Source organism: Daphnia magna, linkage group LG9, assembly GCF_020631705.1.
Source record: "Daphnia magna isolate NIES linkage group LG9, ASM2063170v1.1, whole genome shotgun sequence".
In the NCBI taxonomy this organism is placed as follows: Eukaryota; Metazoa; Arthropoda; class Branchiopoda; order Diplostraca; family Daphniidae; genus Daphnia; species Daphnia magna.
Window position 1 is genome coordinate 6,905,969 of NC_059190.1, and position 25,707 is coordinate 6,931,675.

The window sequence follows — 25,707 nt, forward strand, 5'->3', positions numbered from 1 at the left end:
AGAAAAACCATTAAGGGGAACAATGGCTGCCGTCACCCAGATTAAACATTTATCAAGGAAAAGTTTGAATTTAACTGCCCCTTTTGGATAAATTCGTGTGCCATCCACTAGAATTAAACGAGGACCTTCCCAAATCCAATGATTTTCCAGTAAACCCAATTCCTGACAAAATTCTGGCGAAATCAAAGTTGCTCCCGCCCCTGTATCAATAACAGCTTTTACAGTTTTCCCAAAACAGGTCACCTCTTTCAAAACTACATTCTTTGACGTCGGATGGGGAAGATGCAAGACCTCGGTGATGGATTCCCCTTCAATCACCGCATTCAGTTTGATGAGCGAGACGAAGTGCCTGAATTATTCCCATTAGCTTGATTTGAAGAGGAGCCCCCCGAAAAACCCGCATTCGATAAACCCTGCCTTGAACTACTCTCAAGCCTAGAAGGGCACTGACGTGAAATATGACCAACCTGCCCACAAATAAAACACGCAAGTGGTGGACGCGTTGAATTAGACCTACAGGCACGAGCAATATGGCCTGGGTGGCCACAAGAATTACAAATGGGGCGACCATCAGCCGTCCTTTTCATAACCCGATTGCCCAATCCGACACCATCATTCCGAACACCCACCCCGACATTCTTCCTGCTAGCTTTAAGTTCTGACCGGATGGTTTCTTTAATGGTGGAGGTGAAAGAGGTTAAGGTAGAAGCCACATCTTCCTTAATCTCTTTTCTCAATAACGCAATCGAAGTGTTCAACTCCTCCTTCGTAACAAACCCAGCAGAGGGAGGATTCAAGATGGTAGTCTGCATTACTGGGGTAGACAAAGAATCATTCAAAGCTCGATTGGCCATGGCAATTGTCTGACAATGAACTTGAATCCGAGCAAAAAGTTGATCAACGGTAAATGGCTGCGTTAGATCAGGCATCACCTTTTCCATAAGAGAAGAACTTAATCCACGCAAAATATGCTGAACTCTCTCTTGTTCAGGCATATCTGCATTAATTTTTGAACAAAGATGAACAACATCATAACAATAAGTCATGACGGGTTCACCAGGGCCTTGCCTTCGGGCACGAAGCTGCGAATTTAGTTCCATTTCGTAGTTTTGATGACGAAATGCCCTCAAAACTCGATCACTAAGAGCGGGAAAAGTGTCAGGTCGTGGATTCAAACTAGAAAACCACCTCTCAGCAACTCCTTCTAAACATAGGGGCAACTGTCGTAGTTGCTGATTCCCATCCCACAAATTGAAATCGCTAACCCGTTGAAATTGACGCAACCACTCAACTACATCTTCATGAGGCTCTCCACGAAAGATCGGTGGATCACGCGCTCGCAAGCGAGGAGCCTGTTCATTTACGACTACAGCAACCGAAGGACCCTCTCGACCTAACCGACGAGCCATGATTCAAAAGAAAAAATCAAAATAAAAGATTCGCTAAAGAATCACAACAAGAAGCCACTATCACAAGTCAAGTGGAAAAAGGACTATAAAATCAAAAATCGGTAAGGCAAACCCTACCTAACCCACAACAAAATCTTACCCACTAAGAGGGGAACCCAAATATCGGAACCAATACTTTTATAAGCTGAGTATTACAGCACTGACCGACGGAGGCTATGATCCTCACCTAAATTTAAAAGGTAATTGGTTAGGGGACGCAACTTTCGAGCTCTCGAGTCTTGGCTAAAGAGTGATATCCAACCACTCAAATGATAACGGGTAGTAATCCAATTAAAGACCCGAAAGCAATCAAATCTTCGAGTCAAATCTAGACTGGAAGGATAAAAAGAGAGAATTAATTGTTCACTAGCAAGATGATAAAAATAGAGATGCCCAAACACGAAGTCGATTCATCCACAATTCGATAATAAAATTCCACAATCCGTTCAAAATTTCCTAATTGACAAATAAAAGAGAAGAAACAGATTAACTTGTCTACAAACAACGATGAAACGATACTTGACCAGTAGCGTCACCAAAGGAAACAAGATGGCGGCAATGGGAACAATAAAAAATGGCGACGACGCTAACACACGAAAACGTTTTGGATCACTAACACAAATGGACACTGCGTTCTCACAAATCAAAATTCACTTTGAAAAATTCACCATCAACAAGTGTAGCCAATACCCTGCATCTCCACCAAATTGTCACGGGTAGAATTGTTTGTGGCAATAAACACTTGTTGATGCGATAAGCCCAAAGCCAAAGTTACATAAATGTTGGCCTCACGACACAAGGCGCAAACATATAGGTCCCTTTCACCATTGGACTACTCTAAATAATACTAACACTACTTCCAATGGTGCCCTAATGGACTAAAACATAGATAGTTTAACCGAAAACACTAGTAAACGCAAACCGAGAAGCATGAGTTGTTTACCAGACAACGTACAGACGCGAACTAACTAGCTCTAGATTAATAAGACCACGCTAGAAAAAGCCATCTAGCGGTCATTTATAAAAACAACTACACAATACTACATAAAAAGACATACGTCACAATATTTAGTTTGCAGCATGTTTGTGAAGGAGGTTCTTCCACACAATTGCAAATGTGGTGCTAAACTTGAAACCAGTGTTTTCAAACCAGCCTTTTCGACAACATGCATAGGCAAAACGTCCACGATCAGAAAAAAGTCAGGGAAAGGCTTACCTCTGAATTGTTACCTTTCCCCCACCCCGACTTTTTTATCAATTTTTCCGTTTTCCATATTTTCTCGCGACATGAAAACTTATTGGAAACCATGGCAACCATTTGAAGCTGTGTGATTTCGACGGACGCAAAATATTCCCGAAACAAAGGAGAAGATTTTGCCCATATACAGACCGCTTGGCAAAATCTTACTGAAAAAGACGCTTATCGTAAAAAATTAGCGAATGACAAAAAGACTTCAATTATGCTTTGAAGCTAACGGCTGGTGGAAGAAATATTAAACATATTTCATTTGTCAGTTTGTTTAAATTAAATAAATCCTCTTTAAAAAAAATTTTTTTTAAATGTTTTCTTATATCTATTTTCTAAATGCTATAATTTTATCCGTCTTTTAAAATCGTCTGTAACCAATCTGTTCACAATAAACAAGAGTGTTTCCTTTTCCGATTTTTTTAGTAATCAATGGAAACGTTAGCAAAAAAAATCATTTGACCCATACTGTTGTAAATATAATACCCGGATGCAAAAAAAAAATCACACCCATACGCACCATTGAACTGCATTGTGTTTAGAAGGATTGGTCGGGCAATTGAGTCCACATTCACAATCACTGGGCGGATTATGAATGCTGTTTCATAGCATTCATGAGCAAAAATTTGAAATTGTACCAAAATTGGATTAGTATATGGATATATAAATATCGTTTAAACTTGGGTTTCTGACTTTGGGGTACTATTGGCATTTCGCTATCGAACAAGAGAAAAAATTTGAAATTGTACCAACATCGGATTTGTACATGGATATATATATCGTTTAAACTTGGGATTCTGACTTTGGGGTACTATTGGCATTTCGATATCGAACAAGAGCAAAATTTTGAAATTCTACTAACATTGGATTAGTAGATAGATATATATATAGTTTGAACTTGGGTTTTTGACTTTGGGGTACTATTGGCATTTCGATATCGAACAGCAGCTAAAATTTGGAATTGTATTGACATTGGATAAATATTGATTATATTGGATAAATATTGAAAAATACATATGTGTATATGTACATATGTATATATGTATATGAATATGTATATATATATGTATATATGTATATGTATATACACTACCCACACAAAGTTTGGAAACACGACGAGTTTTTCCGCGCTTTTAACACGGCGGCTTACGGGCCAAAGTGTCTGCCTTTTTTACGCGATAACTCACGTTTGAGTTATTGCAAAGCAAATCCAAAAAAATCCTCTTGTTGAGGAAAGAATTTCCTTTCACCATGAATTTTTTGAAATGTTTGTGAATAGAAGTTTAGCCCCAAAGTCATAGGTATAAAGTTTGGAAACATCGGCGCGCTCGCCATATGTTTCCATGCTAAAGTGTATGTTACTGAAAAATTTATTAAAAATTCCAATTTACGAATTTTTACTTGAAACTTTTACAAACGGTAGACGACATAGTCGTCTACATTTTGACAAAGTTTCAATTTTTTTTGATGAAAGGCTAATTTTGCCGATTTTTAAAATAAACAATGCCGATCAATCTTTCGTGGCGAGGGGACGAAATCCTAGCCCGGGGGAAGAATGGAAGGGAAAAGCAAAAGGGGAAGAAAGGGGGAACAGAATTTCCGACGTACGTTTTATTTAAAAAATCGGCCAAACTCAGCCTTTCTTAAAAAAAAATTTAAACTTTGTCAAAATGTAGACGACTATGTCGTCTACCGTTTGTAAAAGTTTCAAGTAAAAATTCGTAAATTGGAATTTTTGATAATTTTTTCAGTAACATACACTTTAGCATGGAAACATATGGCGAGCGCGCCGATGTTTCCAAACTTTATACCTATGACTTTGGGGCTAAACTTCTATTCACAAACATTTCAAAAAATTCATGGTGAAAGGAAATTCTTTCCTCAACAAGAGGATTTTTTTGGATTTGCTTTGCGATAACTCAAACGTGAGTTATCGCGTAAAAAAGGCAGACACTTTGGCCCGTAAGCCGCCGTGTTAAAAGCGCGGAAACACTCGTCGTGTTTCCAAACTTTGTGTGGGTACTGTATGTACATATGTGAACCGACCTAAAATCAACATCGGATGAAGAAAACAGTATGGTCAGTATTGTTTCCTACCCGGGTGTGCTTTTTAAATTTGTTATTTTTAATTACATTTTTGTTGTAGTTTTGAAATGTTTGGTCTAAATTAACGATTAAACATGAAAATGAAATGATTGTTGTGTAAATTAGGATCTATAAACAGTAAAAATAATAGAACTGTAACCACGTACTAAATTTAAACTAACTTTCGTTTTCTCTGGGAAATTTTTAACCAAATTCCGGGATTACTGCGGAAAACATATTACTTGATATGCATAGAAATAGCTAAGTGGATAAAGCGTCTGAAAGATGAAGTTGTTGAACAGTGGTATAGAGTTCAAATCATGCAAATCTGGCTAGGTTTGTCTTTACTTTATATTACGATGAATAAAGCTATTTTTTTGTTTTAGGCTACTATTTAATTTTTGATGTTGGAATGATGAATGTTGGTCCAATGTTGTTTTGCGCCATTATTGGCTGCATATCGAAATCGCACATTGGCCCGGGTCATTTCCAACTTGAGTCGCCAAACCTTGTCCATTTCTGTTATGCCACTACTGATAAAATTATTTCGGAACTTGAGTCGCCAAACCTTGTCCATTTCTGTTATGCCAATATTGATAAATTAATCCCGGATCAACACTGCTTGCCGATGTTCTACCAAAATACATGTGTAATACATGCAACATGCGCCACCAGTGGTCGAAAAATACAGCTATAGTCGTTCTACTATAATAAGTTTTCTATAGAAAGGAAAAAAAAAATTGGGTCGCAGAAAACAACAAAATTTAGGGAATAAAAGTCGGGTAAAAAATAATTTGATTATACAAAAATGAGCTTGAGCTTATTCTTTTAACGGGGGAAAAAATTACAAGTTCGTGCGACTTCTTGTTTCAAAGATATGCACGAAAGAAAAAAGGGACATTTTTGGGGGGTACACCAACAAAAGTAATGGCGGCGCGAAACTGGGAAAAGGGGGAAATTTTGTACACCTGAACGCACATATACCGTTCAGGATATAACACACTCATAGAAGCGCCACACATCAAATAATAGCAAACTCATCGATGAGTATGCTGATTTTTTTATATTTTCGTATCTTTTACGCCTGATCCTACACAGCAGCGGTAGCCTACTTTAATGTAAGTATTTCAGTAGGAAATTTCCTACTGATTGATTAAGTAGGTCGAAAATCTACTTAATTTGCAATTTTCTTACTTAAAACGAGTTTCCCAAGTCACTTACTGTAAATTGCAAATACTTATGTGTAGTTATGCTACTTACACTTACCATCCCACTTATAAATAAGATGGAAAATGGCATTTTAAGTATGAAACGTTCGAAATAAGTATGCTTTAATTTAAGTATCTTTATTCAAGTTTTGCGAAACATACTTTACCCATTTTTAATACTTACATTTAAAAGCTGTATCAAAATTAAGTATCGTTTCCCCAAATTTTAGTACTTTTTATACCATATAAGTTCTTTAGTTAAGTACCTTGCACAGTAAAGCAGGTTGACTAAATCAAAGTCGTTAAAATTGCAAGTATCTTGTAACTCTGACGAATTTTGATGATCAAACACTACTCATGAACTGTCAATTGAAAATCCCAACAACTTTTTTTGAACACATCAAATTCCATCACAGGAATACCGGGAAGTTTATAATGTTGCACTGTAGGTAGGGGAGAGTGGGGCTAGTTGGCAGGAGGGCAAGTTTACAATTCTTAATTTAGACGAATTATGTGAAAGAGGTTTTATTGAAATAATTCATAGTCAAAGATGTTTATCGTGCGCACATTTGTGCAAAGTTTTATGAATTTATCCCAAATAGTTTAGGAAATAGAAAATAACGAAATTTTTTGCGTCAAATCCACAATAGTTGCGTGCTTGGTATTCATCAATTTTATCTTTTCTTGGTATGCATATAATTTTTAAAAAATATTAGTTTTATAGAAAATTGTGTCCTCTATCGAACTGTAACAATGGATTTGTTTTAATCAATTACAAAGGAGTAATTAAAATTTTTATTTTAATAAACCCCGGGTTGGGGCAAGTTGATACATTGCAACATGGGGCATGTCGGCATAGGCATTATACATGCATATGTATAGTACATGGCCTGTCAAAATGTCAGGGAATTGTTAGTCGAATTTTTGCTAGATATGACTTATGGTGAACAGTGGTATGCATTAAGGGCCAAAATTTGGCAAATTTTAAGTGTTTCTCTTTATACGATGTTCACCTGTGAAATGTTTGCCTGAATTATGTATATTATTTTTTATTTTTTGCATTTAAGGCTATTAATCCTTATGTAAGTTATCACAACTTATTTCTAAGTTTCCCACTCTAAAATAACTATAGGATTTTTGTTTATTGTAATGTTATTCTAGTTTGTTTACAACATCAACATTTCACTGAAATCCGTATTTAAAATACATGGGGCCAACTTACCCCACTACCACTGCCAACTTACCCCGTTAGTGGGGCATGTAGGCAAATTTTTTTTAGCTTTTTGAACGTTGATTTCGATAAGAATTCTTCAACGTAGATCAAATTAAAAAATAGCACGAGAAAGCTGGTTATCTGAGCTTTCTTTTACAATTTTTTAGGTGTCAAAATATGAAAAATTAAAGAAACCAGAGAAGAAATTAAAAAAATTGTCCAACTAGCCCCACCCTCCCCTAATGATTTTCGGTAGATAATTGAACATTATTGTTTCTATCTTTTTCTATTTCAACTAAGAAAACGATATTTAATTTAATCAAATTAATATTAGTATAAATTTATTCAAATTATAACTATAAACTTCAAAAATTTTATCAATCGGTGGTGTTTGATTACAGAATTTCAGCACGTAAAATCAAATGATACCATTTCTTAAAAGATTTTCCAAAAATTTTTCTATCACCCAACAGACCTTTATAGTATTTGTCGCTATGTTTGCAACTTATATACCATCGAAAGTAGCTCAGTGGTAATGCATCGGATTACGATTCAAAAGGTCTGGTGTTCGAATACCTTGGTTTACGGCATTTTTTTTTCATTTCTGAACCCCATTTATGGATATACCTTAATTAGCACAACAAATTTTGATATGATAGAAGTCATTTGCTGAATTTTGACTAAAGATTATATAATTGCCCTATAGAAAAAAAAGTGTGCGAATGAATTTTAAGTAGGCTAGACCCTTTATTGAGCCTACTTAACTACTTACAACATTCTTACATGAAAAAGGTTTTTTTAGTAGGAAATCTCGTGTAAGTATGGGCGGAATTTAAGTATCCAAAGCCATGTAAGAGATCCTGGCCCCTCTTAAGTAGGAAACAATAAGTAGGGAGCCGCTGCTGTGTAAAGTTAAAAAAAAAGGGGGGACGTAGTGCCATAAGAGGCAATGTAAAAAGGGACGAAAAACGACAAAGTGCACAATAATTTGGGTGGGTACTGTATGCTGTTTAACTTATTTCAGAGTAGAGAACGTCTAACGGGAACAGACAAGTCCTTGTGGCAACAATCCATGAATTTTCAAGTAAGTAATCTCTGATCCATGTTGTTCGATATTATTTTTATTATAACCATCTTTTCTCTTTCGAAATGTAGAGTAACCGACGGGGTGGTGGCAAATTGAAAAACTTCGACAAAAAATTAAGACTGATGAAGTATTCAAGAAAAATGCCGAAGCAGTGGCAAAAGAAAAGGCTGAAAAAGCATCAAAGAAAAAGGTTAAAGCAGGAAAAAATAATTGCCAGCATGCGAAAAAGACGCTAACCTATCCAGAAGAAGTCGAACTATCTTCTTTCTCATCACAGCCTAATGACGGAGATGATTGTGATACACAGAATGATATGTTCTTAGAGTAATTAGGTGATCCATTTGTTTAATTTTGTGTCTACAGTTTTTCTAATGTGTGGTTTTAGATGAAAGTGATGACGAAGACTCAACGGATGGTTCAAACGTCGCTTATCGTTAGAACATTGATAACGACGAAGATAGTTTATTTCATAAACCGTCTTCTGGTCTTTCTTCAAGCAACGCCCTTACTTTATCTGTTATTCCTATACCTGAGGCAAATACGACAAAAGAATTTCACTTTGATTCGTTGTTCCATTCATCAGAAAACAACTCAACACCGTCCTATCTTCGTAAGCAGTTGAATCTCTGAAAAATCTTTAATTCTTATGAATTGACAATACCATTTTATTTTAGATGTTCGATATGAAGATCCGGATCGCTGATCTTGAAAATGAAAATTGATTTCTTTACCACATGGTGGATAAAATAGATGAGGAAATCAAATCCCTCGAAACTGAAATTCTTCAACTAAAGAGCAGAAATCCCGATAACTTGGTTGAAAATAAATAAGGTAACGTCCTAATTTAGAACGAAATATTAATTATAACACCTTTTTATCTATAGGAGTTACTGCTTCCGGTAGTTAATGGGACGACAACTAGAGGTTTCACAAACGAAAACAACTGATCGACTGTCGTTAACAGTCGACCAAAACTTGGGCCATTCTCGCTGCAGTCAACACTCTGCCATCGGAAGCTGCGATAACATAGCCGAAGACGATACTGCAAATTAGATGCTCCTAAATTTAAGATCCCTCCACCTAAGTGAATAGTAATTGCTAAGTGGTTTTAAATTTTTTACTTAGTTTCAACATTCGAATTACGTTATATTGTAATTTTATCTCGTATGGATAGCGTTTTCTATTAAAAATTTTTTGAAATTGTCGATCAAAGTTTCGACCGCATTTTTGTAACCCATGTCAATCTTCCAGACTCAGGAAGTGTTACCAATTAAAACAAACGGTAGCATAAATTAAAATTTATTGTATTTTATTTACGGGGGAACAGGGAGGAGAGGAAATAAATATAGACGAAAAAATTTTATAAAAAACTTAGCGGATCACACAAATCTAAAAGTCACTAGTGTATGTTCGCTATTTACTCATCATATCATAACTACCTACGCCTTAACTGCACACATAAGTGGATACCTAATAAGCGCATAGCAATGATCTGCTGGCAAGTTTCAGAGAAAACCCCTGCTAGGAGAAACCATCTATGCAACAGTATGCATGACAGCAGACAACTAGCTAGCTCCTCATAGGGAACTAGATTTCATTTTCTACGGGGATTCTTGTAGTACGGGGTATAAAGGGGGTACTTGTTAATTTACAATATTGGTAAACAGAGCGTCTATTTGAAAGTAGTCTCTTGTACAGGAGAAATAAACGACAACGCTTATCTTCATGGTGTACCTATGTCTGTTGTTTGAAGACTTGGTGGGAGCGTAGAAAACCTATAACTGAAAAAAGCACGGGTAGGAAACTTTCTTTTTAACCACATTTTAGTCTCGTTGGTATCTCTAATTGTAAAATTCACAGCATCATGAATTTTAGTAAATGTGGGAATCTCTCATAACACTGAGATAACTCTGAATACACTGTTACCATTACATGTACCCAGCACGTTGCAGTAAGGAGGAAGAAGACGCGAGAAAATAAGAGATCTCGACAACTATAAACGCCGTTTGGGGAGTAACAGGGAACAATGGAAGCTGTGTGACGAAATGAATCGACAGCGAGTAAACAGAGAAATCATGCGGAAACAACTAGACAAACTTACGGTCGATGACCAGAATTAGCGAGATCAAACACAAGCAGCGTCTATGCAAACATCAGAGGTGTCTACCACAAACTCTAGGGTTCATATTTCAGCGATTCCAGTCGTTCCGGATACCGCTACGATGTCTGCTTCTGGGTAAGCTTCTGCGATGATCTATGATGATTGGATTTCTGGGAAGGATGCGCATCTCTTTACTTCTACTAGCTCTTTACCACGCTCAATATCAGTATGGTACATTCCAACGAGCGCTGGAAGCGTGAACACAGCTAGCACAACGAACCCGACGTTTTCTATGCCGCCGTCCACCAGTGCTGCGAACACATTTTTTCAACGAGACGTGTCACCCAACCGGTTTCACACAACGTCATGACTGTTCAAACGTCGTCCATCCTTCAGCCTGGGACATTAACGACTGCTAAACCCGAGTTCTCTTGGAGGAATTCCAACCAACATAATTCCTTTGGGTTGGGGGCATCTGCTCAACCTCACCCATCAGCTAACCCACTGATTCAACCGATAACATCAAGGGATAGCGGATGGACTGGGTACGTGCCACTCAACTGCACGAACCATGGGTCGGTCAATCTATGTTTTTCATACGGTCCGGGATTGTTCACAACCGCTCCGACTGTGACTACACTTCCGCCTGGCTCCGTTCGTCTTACGGGCCGACAGTGACAGCTACCATATCTTGTTCATCGTTTTCTACTCCGTAGATCAATATTGGACAGCGACAAGCTTCGATGTCTTTTCCAGGAAACATTACGACACCACCTTTAGTGCAGACGAGGTCCTCGTACTAAACAGGCTTTCCAGGTCCATCCACTCCTCCGGAAACGGTTCACAACCCGCCTGCTGCTTAAATCCAAGATGCTTGGATCCATAACCTCGACACTTCACAAAACATGACGGGTTGTTCCGGTATTAAACCACGCCGTATGAAGGCGCTCAGCTTCGATGGAGATCCTCGCAATTGGTCTATGTTCATACAAATGTTAAAAGTTTTGGTTCACGATGCAGTAAGTTCCGACGTAGAACGCATGGCCCATCTTTATGGCACGCTTATACCGGAGAAAAGAAATCGGAGGAGCGCTACTGAATCCTGGAATTTACCAACATACCCTCAACGAACTCCAGAGAAGAAACGGAAACCCGCAGTTCGTCTCCTACGTGTACCTAATCTTCTCTTAAACTCCAGCCGTTTTGAGACAATGATTTTAGTGCCCTTTGTGCTGTAGACGAATGCTAAGCGATGCAAATGTGTGATGACAATGGACTTTGCCAATCTGGCCGGATGTCAGAGGGCCGGCCAGAGGAGCAGTCTAATGTAGTGATTCAGACTAGTTGTTAGGGCTGTTAGTGCTATCACTGTGTAATGCTGTGTGTGAGTGTCGTGTAAGCTGTCTATGACTGAATGCATCCCTTAACCCAGTGAATCGGTAACATGGTGGAGATTCTCCTGCGTTGTTTACTGATCAGGTACACGTTGTAACTCGGGTAGGCGTTCGCTTTGAGGGGTCTCTGGAAAACAAAATTGGCAATTTACTGCCGGGCACGAGGCCACAGTAACGGTCTGGGAGAGCGTGTATTTGACAGTGTGATCTCAGCGGATCCTCGTGGGAATTTCACACGGGAGAGGTGTGATAATAGACGCTGGGGAAAGGAGCCGTAGACAAGCAGCAGAGGAGCCTACCAAGGAGATTCGGACCTATTACTCGGGTTTGAGGGCGGCGACACCTCTAGCACGATCTTCAACAGGATTGCAGGCAGCAAACGCAGCTTCAGCTCGATCAAAGTGCCGTTTAAGAGGCCCTCCTGGAAAAGTGAGCGACCTCACTTTGGGACAAAAAGGTACATGGTTGGCCAGGGAAGTGTTCCTACCGCAAGAGGTTCCAGATCCGTCACAATTTCAGTCTGATTCCGAACCACAAAACGAGGAATTCAAGGGCACACAGAGCTACCAGAATGCTCGGAATCCGGAAGCAGGGAGTGATGTGACGGAAGGGGCTTACGAGCCGGTAGCTGCACGTAAGCGGGCTCGTGAGGTAGGGAACGAAGGAGGGGTGAACGCACGTGAACGCCCCGCACGCAAGTGCGGGTCGTCGATCGTGATCAGGGTTTGCGCACGCATCAGGCAGAGTTCGACGACCGAGAGTCGCTTATCCCGCAGGTGTAAGCCTCCATTGTCCAGGAAAGGATCGACGCAAGGGATATCTTAGCGGAAGCTAAGACGGTCAGAGGAGATCGGGTATCGCAGTCGCAGTGGAGGAAGTCGTAAGACCCAATTTCGCTTGGAACGCAGGGGTTGGTGAATGGAAACCGAGAGGTGTGGCAGAGGTCAGTGCGGGCAAAAGGCGTTGCCGAAAGAAGACGCACAGTTAGCGTGGAAGCCGATACCACTGGGGTCATAAAACGATCGTCGGGTGCCGACAGCGGACCGTCGTCGGAAGCAAGAAGCGACGAGGAGTGAGGGGTGGGCTTGGAAAGAAGAAGCCTGCACGAAGGCTTACGGTCTAAAGCGTTTTAATTCCTCAGAAAGAATCATCGGTGAGACGGGGACGCGGCGGATTCAGCGTCAGAGGATCGCCAAGCCGACAGTCTTTGGAGGATCCTGAACTCGAGTGGGACCAGGTTTTCAAATAAGAGGAAGATATGGCGGAACGCCCAATGCTCCACTACAAGAAGCCGGAAAAGTTCCGGGGCACGCTAAAGGAAAACGCAATTGAGTGGATAGGAAGGATTGGTCGCCATAATCGTTGGTCCAATAACGGTCTTGCAAGGGCTATTGATGTGTCAGTCGAGGGTGCTGCCTACAAATGCATTGTAGGCCTTGAGGCGAAAAACGCCCGCCCAGAGCACTGGGAGGACCAGACGGTCCAAGTAGCCGAGACGGACGACGAGCCAGCGCAATACAAAGAGTGCGTGGAATCAAGACGCTGTTCCTGAAGCAGTTCATGGCGGTAAACCTGAAGCGGAAGACGGAAAGGAAGCTGTGAATGCGGGTCCAAGGGAAGGAGGAAGACATCACGGAATACTACCATGATGTAATGGATATGTGTCGCATAGTTCAGCCAGACATGGCTGAGGAGGTGCGCATAGATCACCTTTTCAAGGGGCTGGGCCCGGCTCTCTACGAGAGGCTTTACGTGTTATGCATCAAATAGTGTGATGAATTCCTGGAGGAGGCGAGACTTCAGGCGGATTCCGTAAAAACCGCCTATGAAAGGGGGTTCGAGGATGCGCGTAGAGAGTGCGAGAAGCCCGCAGTCGGGGCAGTAGGCAGTAGGCAGTAGACAAGGTGCAAGAAAACGCTAGCAACAATGTTAGCGATGTACCTGGATGAGATCCACGAAGACTGGAATGAATTACTCGGATTTTTTACATTTGCCTACAATACCGTGCGGCAAGAGAGTACTAACCACACAACTTTCATGATGGTGTATAAAAGGGAAGCAGTGATTCCTGCGGATCTGCTGGCGGCAACGGGGCCAACCCAGCCAAAGCTCGTCGGTGCAGAAAACCTAATGAAGGCAATAATAGAGCTTAGAGAAGACGTAAAGGACCAGCTGGCCATGGTACAGCAACGTCAGAAGACGCAGTACGATGCCAGAGTCAGTGCAACACCAGTGTACGAACCCGGGGACCTAGTGTTAATCTTTCGCCCGGAGTGGAAGAAGGGGCTCGCGGAAAAATTACTACATCAATACGTGGGGCCCTACAAAGTGATCAGGCAGGTCACTGAGTTGAACTACGAACTTCGAAAACCTAGTGGAAAAAAAACTCTTGTGGTGCATGTGTCGCAAATGAAGAAGTTTATTGTGGAATCGGACGAGGAGCCCGAAAGCGACGAAGAAGTTGAGAAGCTAGAGCATGCCGACACCGACTTCGATGTCGAGCGTGCCGACACCGACTTCGATGTCGAGCGTGCCGACACCGACTTCGATGTCGAGCGTGCCGACACCGACTTCGATGTCGAGCGTGCCGACACCGACTTCGATGTCGAGCGTGCCGACACCGACTTCCTTGTCGAGCGTGCCGACACCGACTCGGGTGTCACGCGTGCAGACAACGGCTTAGAAGAAGCACGTGCCGAAACTGAAGAGGGTATGGCGTGTGTCGAAACCGACACGGGTGAGATGACTGAAGAAGACACTGGGGTGAACACCGACACCAGCACTACTGCAGCAGCTGCGGAGCCGCCAGCCAGGAGAGAAAAGGGGAGAATGAGGCGCCGGCAATTGGAGCCGATTGCCGAAATGTACGAAGGCCTACAAGACGAAAAGGACTCCGCGATCCCAGCAGCAACGGAATCACCGACGGGTCGTTCGACCAGGAAGAAACGGGCACCCGGTTGGATAAAGAATATGCTGTTCTTCACATTGGTCTGTGTCGTAGGCCAAATGGTTCAAGCACCTTGTCCATGTTCCTTTTGTAACATGCCGGTTCAAGAATAAATACAGTAAGTAGGTCAACAAAGAATGTCAGACCTTCAACATCCCCTTGTGCAGATTATCGCCAAGCAAAGTGAAAGTGATTATAATCCATACTCTTTTGCCTTCCAACTTTCGCTATTAAGGCTTAATACTTTATGAAAGGGAATTTTTTTAAGTGAAGAGGGTACTAAAATTTTTCCCGTCGGACATAATATACCTCATTTCCACTTGAGGCGCTGATTCACGCCTTGAAAGGCGAAAGGCGATTCTTTGTTTTTCATTTTGAAAATGTCCCTCGTAAAAAAAGAAAACACGGATCCAGCGCCTCAAATGGAAACGGTGCAAACTATGTTTTACGGATAAAACTTAGTACCCACTTCACGTAAAAAAATTCCTTTTCTTAAACTATTTAAGTTTTAGTATAATAACAGATACGGGGATATAGCATAATGAATATACAATTTAACTGCATAATTTGAAAATCAGAAAATATGTGTTTGTGTAAAACAAAAAAATTATAAAACGTGTCATTTGGCCCCCCATAGGGCGAAGCGGTGTTCGGATATTTGATGACTAACATACTAGTCAACAAATCTTGTAGGACTGTAGGTAAAAAATAAAAAAAAATTATACTGGATAGCTTATTGTTTATTTGACACTAGAAATTTTTTGTAGCTTTATTTTAATTTTTACTTACCCATTTCCATATCCGCGCTACACACCATGTGCGATAAGACGCTGGGTTTAATGGCCCTAGCGTTCGGATACTAAGGGCGGGTACTGTATTTCAAAATATTTTGATTCAGTAACACAATATAGTTGAAATGATTGTGAAAGGGATGGCAGAATGGTCAGAGACTTCAACTACGAAGTGGGAGAACGGGGTTCGAATTCTGACTCGGCCATGTTAATTTTGCTTATAATGTCTTATTTATAGCCAAAAGAAGTCCTGTCGGATGTTCTTAGAATGTCCGACGGCATCTTCCCGGCAGGTCCTGTAATATTAAGTTGATACCCGAGGGACATTCAGTTCGGATATCGGGCAGTTTCACGGATGTCTGTAGGATATCACCCTTATCCGTGTTGGATAAACTGTGGATGTCCGTAGGACCGACCTGTGCTATGTGGGGAAAACTATAATTTAAATTCTTTAAAATAGAAGATTTAAACAACATTCAAAATGACTGAAAATGATGAGTCTAGACTGTGGGTAAAAGCAGTGGCAAAAGTCATGATGGTTGTATTGAATACACAAACATGAGGTTAACAATACGAAAAAAGGGAGTGACAGCTGGGGACTGCCCACCATCACGATAACAAATTAACGATCCTGACTGCCTTCGTTGCTTCTTCTCCATCAATCTTCGACTAAGGATGGAAGTTCATAAGGGGAATAAAACAAAAGAAGAATGCCACCGCGAAATTAGTCCTAGAGGTGTAAAAGGGGTAATTGAGGTGATGAATTAATTTCGTATTGGCCAAACTCGCAAACAAAGGTGGTCTTGTTTTTGTCGCTTTCTTCTATCTCGATTTGACAGTAGCCGCTTAGTAAGTCCAAAGTTGGAAAAAAAAAAACTAATCCACACAATGCGTCGACCGTGTCATCTATTCTAGGTAAAGTGTATTTTTCCTTGGGCATAGATGCATGATATTTATAGATGCGCATGCACATCTACTCCATTTTTGTTGGTACCATTACTATTGCTGCAGCAAAAGGACTGTATCCCTTTCTTATAATTTTATGACTTAACATTACCTCTCTCTTGGTTTTGACAACAATTAATTAAGCTTCAGGTTTTATTCGTAGTCGTTGATTAATGTGAGATTTGTGTCCTGTGTTAATACGAGGTTTCACATCTGTTGCTAAGCACTCTTTAGTAGTATTTCAAATTTTTCTGCGTATCTCTTCTAGGACGTCGATTAGTTGTTCCTCATGTCCTTTCGTCGCCTGTTCTTATCCGTTGTTGAAGTCTTTTTGGCTAAAATGATTCTAAATTTCGATAATCTTGTTCTGCAAGATTGTCGTTTTCTCTAGTAGCTGGTATTAGCGTGATATGAATACCTGCTTTACTAAACGTTATACAATACATCGATAGTGTGTTATTTCCAAAATTGTGTTCTATTTCAAAATGATATTAACCTATATGTCTCTTGCTAGTGATAATTTTCACATTATTGTTTGCTAAAACATCTAATGCTAAAATTCAATTTTCGTTTAGGTTCTCCATAAAGTAAAAGTAATAATTTACAGTAGGGGAGACCGGACCCATGTGGGACACCGGTCCATGTTGGACAACGCGATTTAAAATAGAAGAATAATGTCTAAAAATCAGATTTTTTAATATGATATATTACTAGAGGTTACGTTGTTTCAGGTGTAATTTTGTTCCTTTCGGTCAGCTAATTGCTGAGTTTCTGCGCGAAGAAAATAACAGAGAAATATATTGCAAAATTTTTCCTCATGTCACTTACAGTGCTACCCTCACGGGCAGGATTGTAGGTGGCAAGGGCCTTCTTTTTTGTCTTTACGTTGGATGTTGCCCTTGCCCCTTTTCAGTGCAGTATAGTGTGTATTGTGTAACAGTCGTGAACGAGGACATCTCGTTTACCTCCCCCGTAATCAAGTAAAAATCAAGTCCCCAGTTCTCTCTCTCTCTCGTTTGTTCCCCCCTTTTTTCAACGGAGAATAAAGCCGTACGTTTTTCCCTTAAAGTCATTTTCTTCATCGTCATTATTTCACCCTCCATCCCAAATCTCTGTTATCACGTGCCATTGCACGTGGACGTGAGTAACAAATTGTGCCGAAACCACGGATTTAACGAACACGTGTATTTCTCTTGTCATCCCTAGTAAAACGTGTTAAGATTCAGTAAAATTGTCGGGTATTCCCTGTTGAAAGACTTTGGTATACGTTTACGCCAGCCTGAAGGCAGAGCCCGGTCTACCACGCGTTGCGTATCTGACTGTATCGTCGCTGTATCTACGTGAATCATCGACATCCGTTTACGTGTGACTATTTCCTTGTCTTTGAACGTTTCTACGTCATGAGTGAAGCCGTAGCAAAAGCCGAGAGTATTGAGTCGTGCGGCAATATCTCTATAGAAGACGAAATGAAGCCAGAAGCAGTGAGAATGAAGGCCCCCTCCTCCCAGACAACGATCTCAAGCAGAAACGTGGGAGAAGAAAGGCGGGCCACACGAAGTTAACGAATCAGCTCAGAAAAGCAGTGGCAAATCACAAGATGGGAGTAATCAGACTCAAGAAGTTGCAAGTTGCAGCATGGCGAGACGAGTTAATTCGTATCTACGAAGACGTCAAAGATCTTCATCACAAGTATATGGAAAGTTTGGCCGATATTACTGATCCACAACGTCAAGCCTGTGAAAAATGGTAGGTTCAATTTGACACCGACCACGTGGAAATTCTCAATTTCGCCATTAGGTATGCCACGTCGTCTTGTCACTCAGTCAGTTCTATTGGGACGTCAGCTTCAGACGTCACGATTAGCACAACGTTATCGCAGAACAGGTCTACTTGGTCGGCGCCAACCGATCTTCACAGACAAACCAGCCAGCTAGACCTGTATATCCAGAAGCAAATGTTGGAGCTGGAAGCCAAGTTGGAACAGTCAAAGTCCCAGATTGAAGCCAACGCAACGTCAGTCACGGAAACGTTGAGTAAGGCTTTTAAAGGTATGGGTGAGCAACTAGGCAAGCTCATAGACAGCTCCCAAGTCACGTCCACTGAAATTGCCGCCAACACTCAGTTGGTTAAAGACTCACGTAAGACGTTGCAAGACATGGATCAGAAGATCAAAACGGTTAAGTTAGCTGCCGTTGTGGATTTCTCCCTCTCGTCCGTCGACGGAACAAGCCGGTTTGAACTTAAACACGCCTACGCCGTCGACCATTTGAAGGTGACGCCGAACCCCCCAATCAACCCTCGTCAAATGAAGTCCTGGACACACCTACGTGGTCTTGATGTCTCGAACGAACAACCCGAAGACGTTGGTGTATTGATTGGAATCAACGTAGCAGAAGCCCACGACCACATGGATTCCGTAAATAGTAAATTCTTGTATAAAGGGTAAAATTCTCTGAATAAAATGTGAATTGAGGTATAAGTTGTCAAAAATTTTCGAATGTCGGAATTGTAAAATGTAAAATTAGTATAAAGTCATATGTAAAACTGTAAAAAATATGTAGTCCAACTGTAAACATCGTAGAGGTCACTGCAAGAAAAGTGTAAAATTTTCCGACAGCAACTTCATCTGTATCCAGTTCAAAGGGCAAAGGCAAAAATCAGGTCGCCTACTGTTTAGCCCTTGACCGCTTAGGGAAGCTGTTTAGTAGACGACAGTTACCCTTTGACTCTTGTGCTAACGACAGGTTTAAGTGACCTCCCTTTCTCAACGTGCATCATGGCCGAGTATTCACCTCCATCTGCTGCATGGGTGAAAGAAAAGCTGAAGAAGTCCCGTGAACGTGAAGTTGAGTGTGCCAGTAACCTTCAGCTACTTCATCAGGATTTTTTGAAGGCCCGAACGGCGGCCATCGACGTGGTTCTAACCCACCAAAAGGCCGTTGTCAATCTCGACCAGGAGCTGGAGGAAAACGAAAAGGATGTGAAAAAAATGCACGTTCACTTCCTTTCTGAGCGTAAAACCCTGCTTAGCAGTTACGTTGGTTCCCTCTTACGTAAGGAACGTGAGAAGGCAGCTTCCAAACCCGTTTCCCAGCCGGACGCCCCGCGGTTCGTCGCGCCCCGGCATACCCCGACCATCTTCTGTCTTCTGAGGACCCACCTTAGAAAACCTGGTATGTGGGCGTGCGGCCGTAAAATCTCAGAATGTGATGATTTTATGTTGAGGACCAACCGGGAGCGATTGGAGTTGCTGTTTGCCCAACACCGCTGCTTCGGATGCTTCCTGCCGTTGTCGGTGGCTGGGCACTTAAAACTTTCTGATTGCCCCCATCCGCGGCATTGTGCAATCTGCGACTCCCCGGATCACCACCAGATCCTATGTGCACCCCGACGGGCCTATCAAGAAGTCATCCCGGAGTAGAAGTGGACGTGGGCCTTTGCCAGTGGCGATAATAGAGTTTGCCTTCTTTTCTGTTTTGTGTTTTGCCTTTTCGGTATTGTTTTTGTCTGTTTCCTTTTTGAGTTTGGTTTGTTGTTTTAGTACATGTGGACAGGTAGGCCTGCTGTCACTTACAGTGCTGCCCTCACGGGCAGGATTGTAGGTGGCAAGGGCCTTCTTTTTTGTGTTTACGTTGGATGTGGCCCTTGCCCCTTTTCAGTGCAGTATAGTGTGTATTGTGTAACAGTCGTGAACGAGGACATCTCGTTTACCTCCCCCGTAATCAAGTCAAAATCAAGTCCCCAGTTCTCTCTCTCTCTCTCGTTTGTTCCCCCCTTTTTTCAACGAAGAATAAAACCGTACGTTTTTCCCTTAAAGTCATTTTCGTCATCGTCATTATTTCACCCTCCATCCCTCATCTCTGTTATCGCGTTCCATTGCACGTGAACGTGAGTAACACCTCACTTTTCTTTTGTTTGTGCCTAATGAAGCTTAATTAATAAACTTCTAAAAACTAAATTTTTTTAGACAATTTAAATTATTACATTGCATAAAAAAATGTATAATTTTCCGTTATACAGTTGCTTTGTAAAATTAATTTTAGCGTAGGGTAGTCGTTGTAGATGATTTTGGACAAACCCGATGGGTAACCTTGGACAAGAAAGGGGCGTGAAGGGGAGGGGCCTGGGCGGAGCCACTAGTAGCGCGCAATTCAAATGAAATTCGCAAGAATAGTAACATAATGTTGCATGGTTGATATTTTTCTCGAATTATTCCCAATTTCCCATAGAAAACAAGAAAAGGCATCCTTGTATCACATTATTTCTTATTTATTTAATCAGACGGGAAATATTACAACTGATTACACGAGATATAATTTCCCTACATTTGTCATGTAATTTTTAGAAACAGTTCTTGTGTCTTATATTATTGAACAAGTAATTATGAGAAGAAATTCAACATGTTTAAATTTGGTTAAAATCTAGATTTTTAAAACGAGGCATTGAGAAATCGAGACGAAATGAGAACATTACAAGTCAATTAATTTTGTTTGTTTAAAGACACGACCAGTTCTCGTTACTTGAGGAATATGAGGGGGACAGTGTACCTCAACATCTGAATCAGGGTCAACATTCTCCTTATTCGACTTTCTTTTCTTACCATTTTTGTTTCCTTGAGGTAGTAATCAACGGCTAGTTTTTTTCTTCCTTCCGTTAGTTTTGTTCGCCATTTTTTGGTTTCTGAATTTTCTTCAATTCTTTTTCTTCTTTCTTGTTGTATTCTTGTTCAATGAGATTTTTTTCGGGAGTATCTGTGAGAATTCTGGTTCTTCCAAGCCTATTATTTGATTTTGATCGTGGAACAATTAGAGTTGCCTGAATTACTTGTGATAGAGGTCTTAGTTGCTTTGGAGTTACATGACACTATGGATAAACCACTTGGTTTGAAGAAGGCACTGATATCGAAGTGATCGTCTCTGACGACTGACATTTATGACTATTCTGTTCATGGTTACATCGCACTTGATGAGGGACATGAGTCAATGGACATGTCACTTGGCTTGGATATGGTAGTTGTGTTAAGGTGATCGACTGTGACGATTGAGATTCAGGAGTGTCTTTCTCAATATACTGAATGCATGGAATTAGACTTTGGACATGAGTCACTGGAGAGATCACTGGGATTGGAAATAGTTCTGGTGTTAAAGTGATAGTCTCTGACGACTGAGAACCAGGAGTGTCCTTCTCAATATACTGAATGCATTTTGGACATGTGTCACTGGAGAGATCACTGGGATTCGAGATGTTTCTGACGTATGAGAATCAGGAGTGTTCTTCTCAATTGATCGACACGCTGGAATGGGAACTTCTACGACAGTGTTTTGGGCTATAAAAGATAAAGAAGGATAATTAATATTTTCATACAATGCAGGTATTATGAAAGATTTTGTTACCTGTTCTGTCAGTAACAAAGGACGGTGCGTAGCGAAACTCTGGAATGGCATATCGGTTGAATGGGTAGATATCCGTAATTTCAAATCCCTTTATGATCTTCTGAGGCGTAAAAGAACTTTCAAATGGAGAACGCGATAACTGTGCCATTTCTTTAATTGAAATTCTGCCTCCTGGGATTTTGTTAATTTAATCATTTTGAGCTGAACCAATAGCTTTTTTAAATGGCCCAAACAAAGTAACGTCGAGTGGCTGACGAAAATGAGAGCAATGGGGTGGTAGTGTAAGCATGATAATTCCGTTTTCTTTGGCGAATGTGACGGTTTGAAAGTCCAAATGACTACTGTGGTTGTCCATAACCATATCTGGTTTTTCTTTGGCGCATTTGACAAAAGAGTGGAAATGTTGCAGAGATTTGAAGAAGTTCTGTCCCGTCATCCAACCAGATTCGTGAGGTAATCTGATACAACCTAATGGTCCATTTTGAAACATGGTTGGGGCAACTTTTTTCCTCGGAAAAATAAATACTGGTGGTACGAAACCACCACCAGCATTGATGAAGGCAAGCATGGTGACATTTACACCCCGTTCCGCTGATACAGTCTGTTACACCTATTTACTACAAATTGAACTTTATTATTAATTGTTAATTATGAAAAAAAATAAAAAAATTGCTTGCTTTGTTCCTTTTGTTGCAATTATTTTTGGTGGTGGGTTGACAGTCGGGTCGTTTGTCTCGTCACAGTTCCATAGTTCAGGTGCTTTGAATTGGGGTTTCGTCATTAACATCCCCAAATTATCCCACCCAAATTATTAAAAAACTTCATAACCACAGGTTTATTACAACCTGCGGCCCTGGCTTGACTCGTTGGCTCAGGCTTTCGAACTGAAATTGTTTTGTTCCGTTTGATGAAACCAGAGCACCAATCTTCAGAGGCTCTCTCGTTTTTTATCCAACTTATTGGGATTTTGATGTTATTTGCAACTGAAAATGAATAAGCAAATCTCTCTTGTTTTTTTGTGTGTGCTTAATCCATGGTTAATTATGGAAAATTATTTTAGGTAGTCAGCTAATTCAGTCTCAATTAATGCTGTTAATATTTGAGTTGGATGTTCCAAACGTTTAATTTTGCCTGGTGCCACAAACCACAGTCTTGATGTCTTTTTTAATAGAATGAAATTGTTGATTTGGGTAAACCAGTTTTCTCAGCTGCTTGTCTGATCGTACATCTTCCTAACAACACTTCATTCAATGCAAATCTTAATTTGGCTTCTTGGATTGGACCTTTTAACGTTTTCCTACACAGTAAAAATTTTTTTGTACACTTAAGCTCACTAGCTAGTGGGCTTCGTGAAAGTCTCCACCTATAAGTGTGTGTGTACACTAATAAGTGTACTGGTACACCTATGAGTACACTAAAAATTAATTGTGTATATCCACTTAGGTATTTAGTGGGCTTAAGTGTACAGAAATACGTACACTTATTTATGGTAATAAGTGGGCAAATAGGTGTGTTATAAGTGTGCTAACTATAAGTGTACACATTCATTGAAATGAAATTTTTTTTTTAGTGACAAAAAATCATTGTTACACAAGAGTGAGCTTGAAAATTTTTATTACAAACAAGAAGCACACAAAATCTCCATCGAGAATTACATAACATTATGAAATACTTTAAGTAAAACTCGGGTAAAGTTTGATGAATGTTTCAAACGTCCTCAAAAGCAACTATGCTAAACATCACCAACAGCACCAGACATATTTTTTGAAGCGATATCGTCAAGCACATTGGCGAAATCTTGATTTGAAGAAGAAATGGTATAACAGTCTTCTCCTAAAAATACCTGATACACAAATTGCTCAAAAAAAAGAAAAAATTTATCCAGGTATGTTGGATATTCAAGCCTGAAAATCCAAAAGGATGCGAACAAAATGTTAAAAGCCCTCCGGCAGTCTGGGCCAAGTGGAATAACAGTTTGGTCCACAACTAAGTTAAAGAACAAAGGATGCTCAAAAGATCCTAGAACAATAAGGTAGGGCTGTTTGTGGTGGACAGCATCCTTTCCTTTCACAGCCTCTACAATCGAAGCGTTTTGCTGCAAAAGAAAGCAAAAACCATTAATTACAAAGAATCGTTAAGTAAACCAGTTTTCACTTTACCTTCACGAAGTGAAACATCCGATCTAGTTTTGATTCAAATGATGCTTTTTTTATTTTGTAGACGGACGGCATCAACTTCAAACACAAAGCTAGTGATTTCAGACAATCTGAAAAAAAAAACGTAATGTATAGGTTAACTAATTGCGAAAATTCTTTTTATTTCATTACCATCAGCTGAATTGGGAACATCTATTTTTTGCCTTTTAGCCAACAACGTCAGGGAAGTAGAAAAACGTTTAAGGAAGCGCATTTGTAATGAATAATGCGTGTCCGGATATTTACGATGAAAGTCAAGAAGAATCTGTTGACTGAAAAAGAATATGCGATTATGTTGTACGTACAATGACATCATTAACTAGAATATTTATAAAGATAATTACCAGCGATCCTTCTTCAACATCAATAAACCGGGGATATTCCAAAAGAATTTCACTTGCTGACGTAAATCTAAACTTTTACCACCACCGATACTTCCAGTTTCGTTATCCTTATTTACAACTTGTTTGTTTACACTTTCGTCGTCACGTAAAGTCTCCAACAACTTTCTTAATTTGGCAGCTGGGCCAATTTTGAAGCCCATGCTAGCAACTTCTGCGTTATTGAGCAAAAGTAATGATTCTCCATCGATTTCATTCCCTAGTAATAAAAAAAAATGAAAAAAGGATTTGAATAATTATTTTCATTTGAAAAGATTTTATAATTTATACCTTTCAATATCCCAGTAACGTTCTCGTCAAACCCTTTCGTTTTTAAAAATTCTTCTACCTCCGTTACACTCCACAGTTTAATTTCTTCACAACGTCGAGACATTTTTTTAGCAATTGGAATTAGTATGGTTTTAGTATTTCGGAGATTCGATGTTGCAGGGATTTGGCGGAATAATGAAAATCTTTGTACAATTAACAAAAATATAGAGTTAGAAACTAAATTATTGCTAGGCAGACACAAGCTGGGCAGCCGGGCAGCTGGGCAGACACAGGCCGGGAAGCTGAGCAGACACAGACCGGGCAGCTTGGCAGGAACGGCTAACCAAGTACAAGTTAAACTTAAAAAACAAAAACAAGTTAAACCGAAAAAAAAAAAAAAAAATACCTCACAGGCATCAACCGGACATAAAATGCCCGCCGAAATTATAAAACAAAAAAATGGTCTCACAGGCATCAGCCGGGCAAAAATGGCCCGCCGAAAAACAAAAACATAATGCCTCACAAGCATCAATTGCCGGGCATAAATGGGTCGCCGAAAAAAACAAAAAAATAATGCCTCACAGGCATCAGTTGCCGGGCATAAATGGCTCGCCGAAAACAAAAAACAAAGAAATGCCTCACAGGCATCAGGCATGAAAAACGAAAGCAAAAAAAAACGTTGCAATAGCGAATAATAGCAGTTATTGCAACGACATATTTCGTCCGTCCGTCGTAAAAAAAAACGGCCACAAAGAATGGGCAACCGGGAAAAAAATAACCAGTTGCAAAGAAAAAACAAACTAAATGCATGCTACTAATTAAATTAAAATTAACTAACCTTAACAACAATCACCTTCACCAGCACACAAAAACAGTACCACACCGAACAGCATTAGCACACAGAACAGAAACCTACTTCGCAGAACCACGCGACTATGCTAATTGCGGCTGGCACTGGCTGGCAGATGAGTTTCCTGTCACGTGGTGTGATTGCCAGATAAATT

General features: G+C 40.3%; 2 protein-coding genes, 1 long non-coding RNA gene and 1 pseudogene across 4 annotated transcripts; 1 reads left to right on the forward strand and 3 right to left on the reverse strand.

Annotated features, from left to right (window-relative positions):
- Positions 1–309: 309 nt before the first annotated feature.
- Positions 310–1,463, reverse strand: LOC116935411. The gene has a single exon (XM_032942721.2). It carries the CDS (start codon positions 1,407–1,409, stop codon positions 324–326), a length of 1,086 nt encoding a protein of 361 aa, XP_032798612.2. The 5' UTR covers positions 1,410–1,463; the 3' UTR covers positions 310–323.
- A 5,936-nt stretch (positions 1,464–7,399) lies between these two features.
- On the forward strand, positions 7,400–9,625 carry LOC116933213. The gene is made up of 5 exons (XR_004399950.2): positions 7,400–8,284; positions 8,356–8,619; positions 8,673–8,897; positions 8,962–9,118; positions 9,172–9,625. It is a non-coding gene; the product is annotated as an uncharacterized LOC116933213 (long non-coding RNA).
- An 11,703-nt stretch (positions 9,626–21,328) lies between these two features.
- On the reverse strand, positions 21,329–22,462 carry LOC116933217 (annotated as a pseudogene).
- Positions 22,463–23,455: 993 nt separating this feature from the next.
- LOC123475754 lies at positions 23,456–24,488 on the reverse strand. Of its 2 annotated transcripts, none has more exons than XM_045178784.1 (4): positions 24,398–24,488; positions 24,186–24,318; positions 24,018–24,106; positions 23,456–23,953 (listed from the first exon to the last, which is right to left on the reverse strand). In XM_045178784.1, the coding sequence occupies exons 2-4, from the start codon at positions 24,265–24,267 to the stop codon at positions 23,591–23,593; spliced, it is 534 nt and encodes a 177-aa protein (XP_045034719.1). In that variant the 5' UTR covers positions 24,268–24,318; positions 24,398–24,488; the 3' UTR covers positions 23,456–23,590. The 2 variants fall into 2 exon arrangements, with proteins under 2 accessions (XP_045034719.1, XP_045034718.1); XM_045178783.1 differs by having other exon boundaries at positions 24,018–24,124.
- Positions 24,489–25,707: the final 1,219 nt, after the last annotated feature.

Bases quoted from the DNA above. Each gene is read 5' to 3' on its own strand.
- LOC116935411 (XM_032942721.2), bottom strand. From the start codon at position 1,409: ATGGCTCGTCGGTTAGGTCGAGAGGGTCCTTCGGTTGCTGTAGTCGTA.
- LOC123475754 (XM_045178783.1), bottom strand. From the start codon at position 24,267: ATGCGCTTCCTTAAACGTTTTTCTACTTCCCTGACGTTGTTGGCTAAA. The intron at 24,125-24,185 runs GTAATGAAATAA...TTTTTTTTTCAG, and splicing joins TGTTCCCAATTCAGCTGATG to ATTGTCTGAAATCACTAGCT. The intron at 23,954-24,017 runs GTAAAGTGAAAA...TTTCTTTTGCAG, and splicing joins GGATGTTTCACTTCGTGAAG to CAAAACGCTTCGATTGTAGA.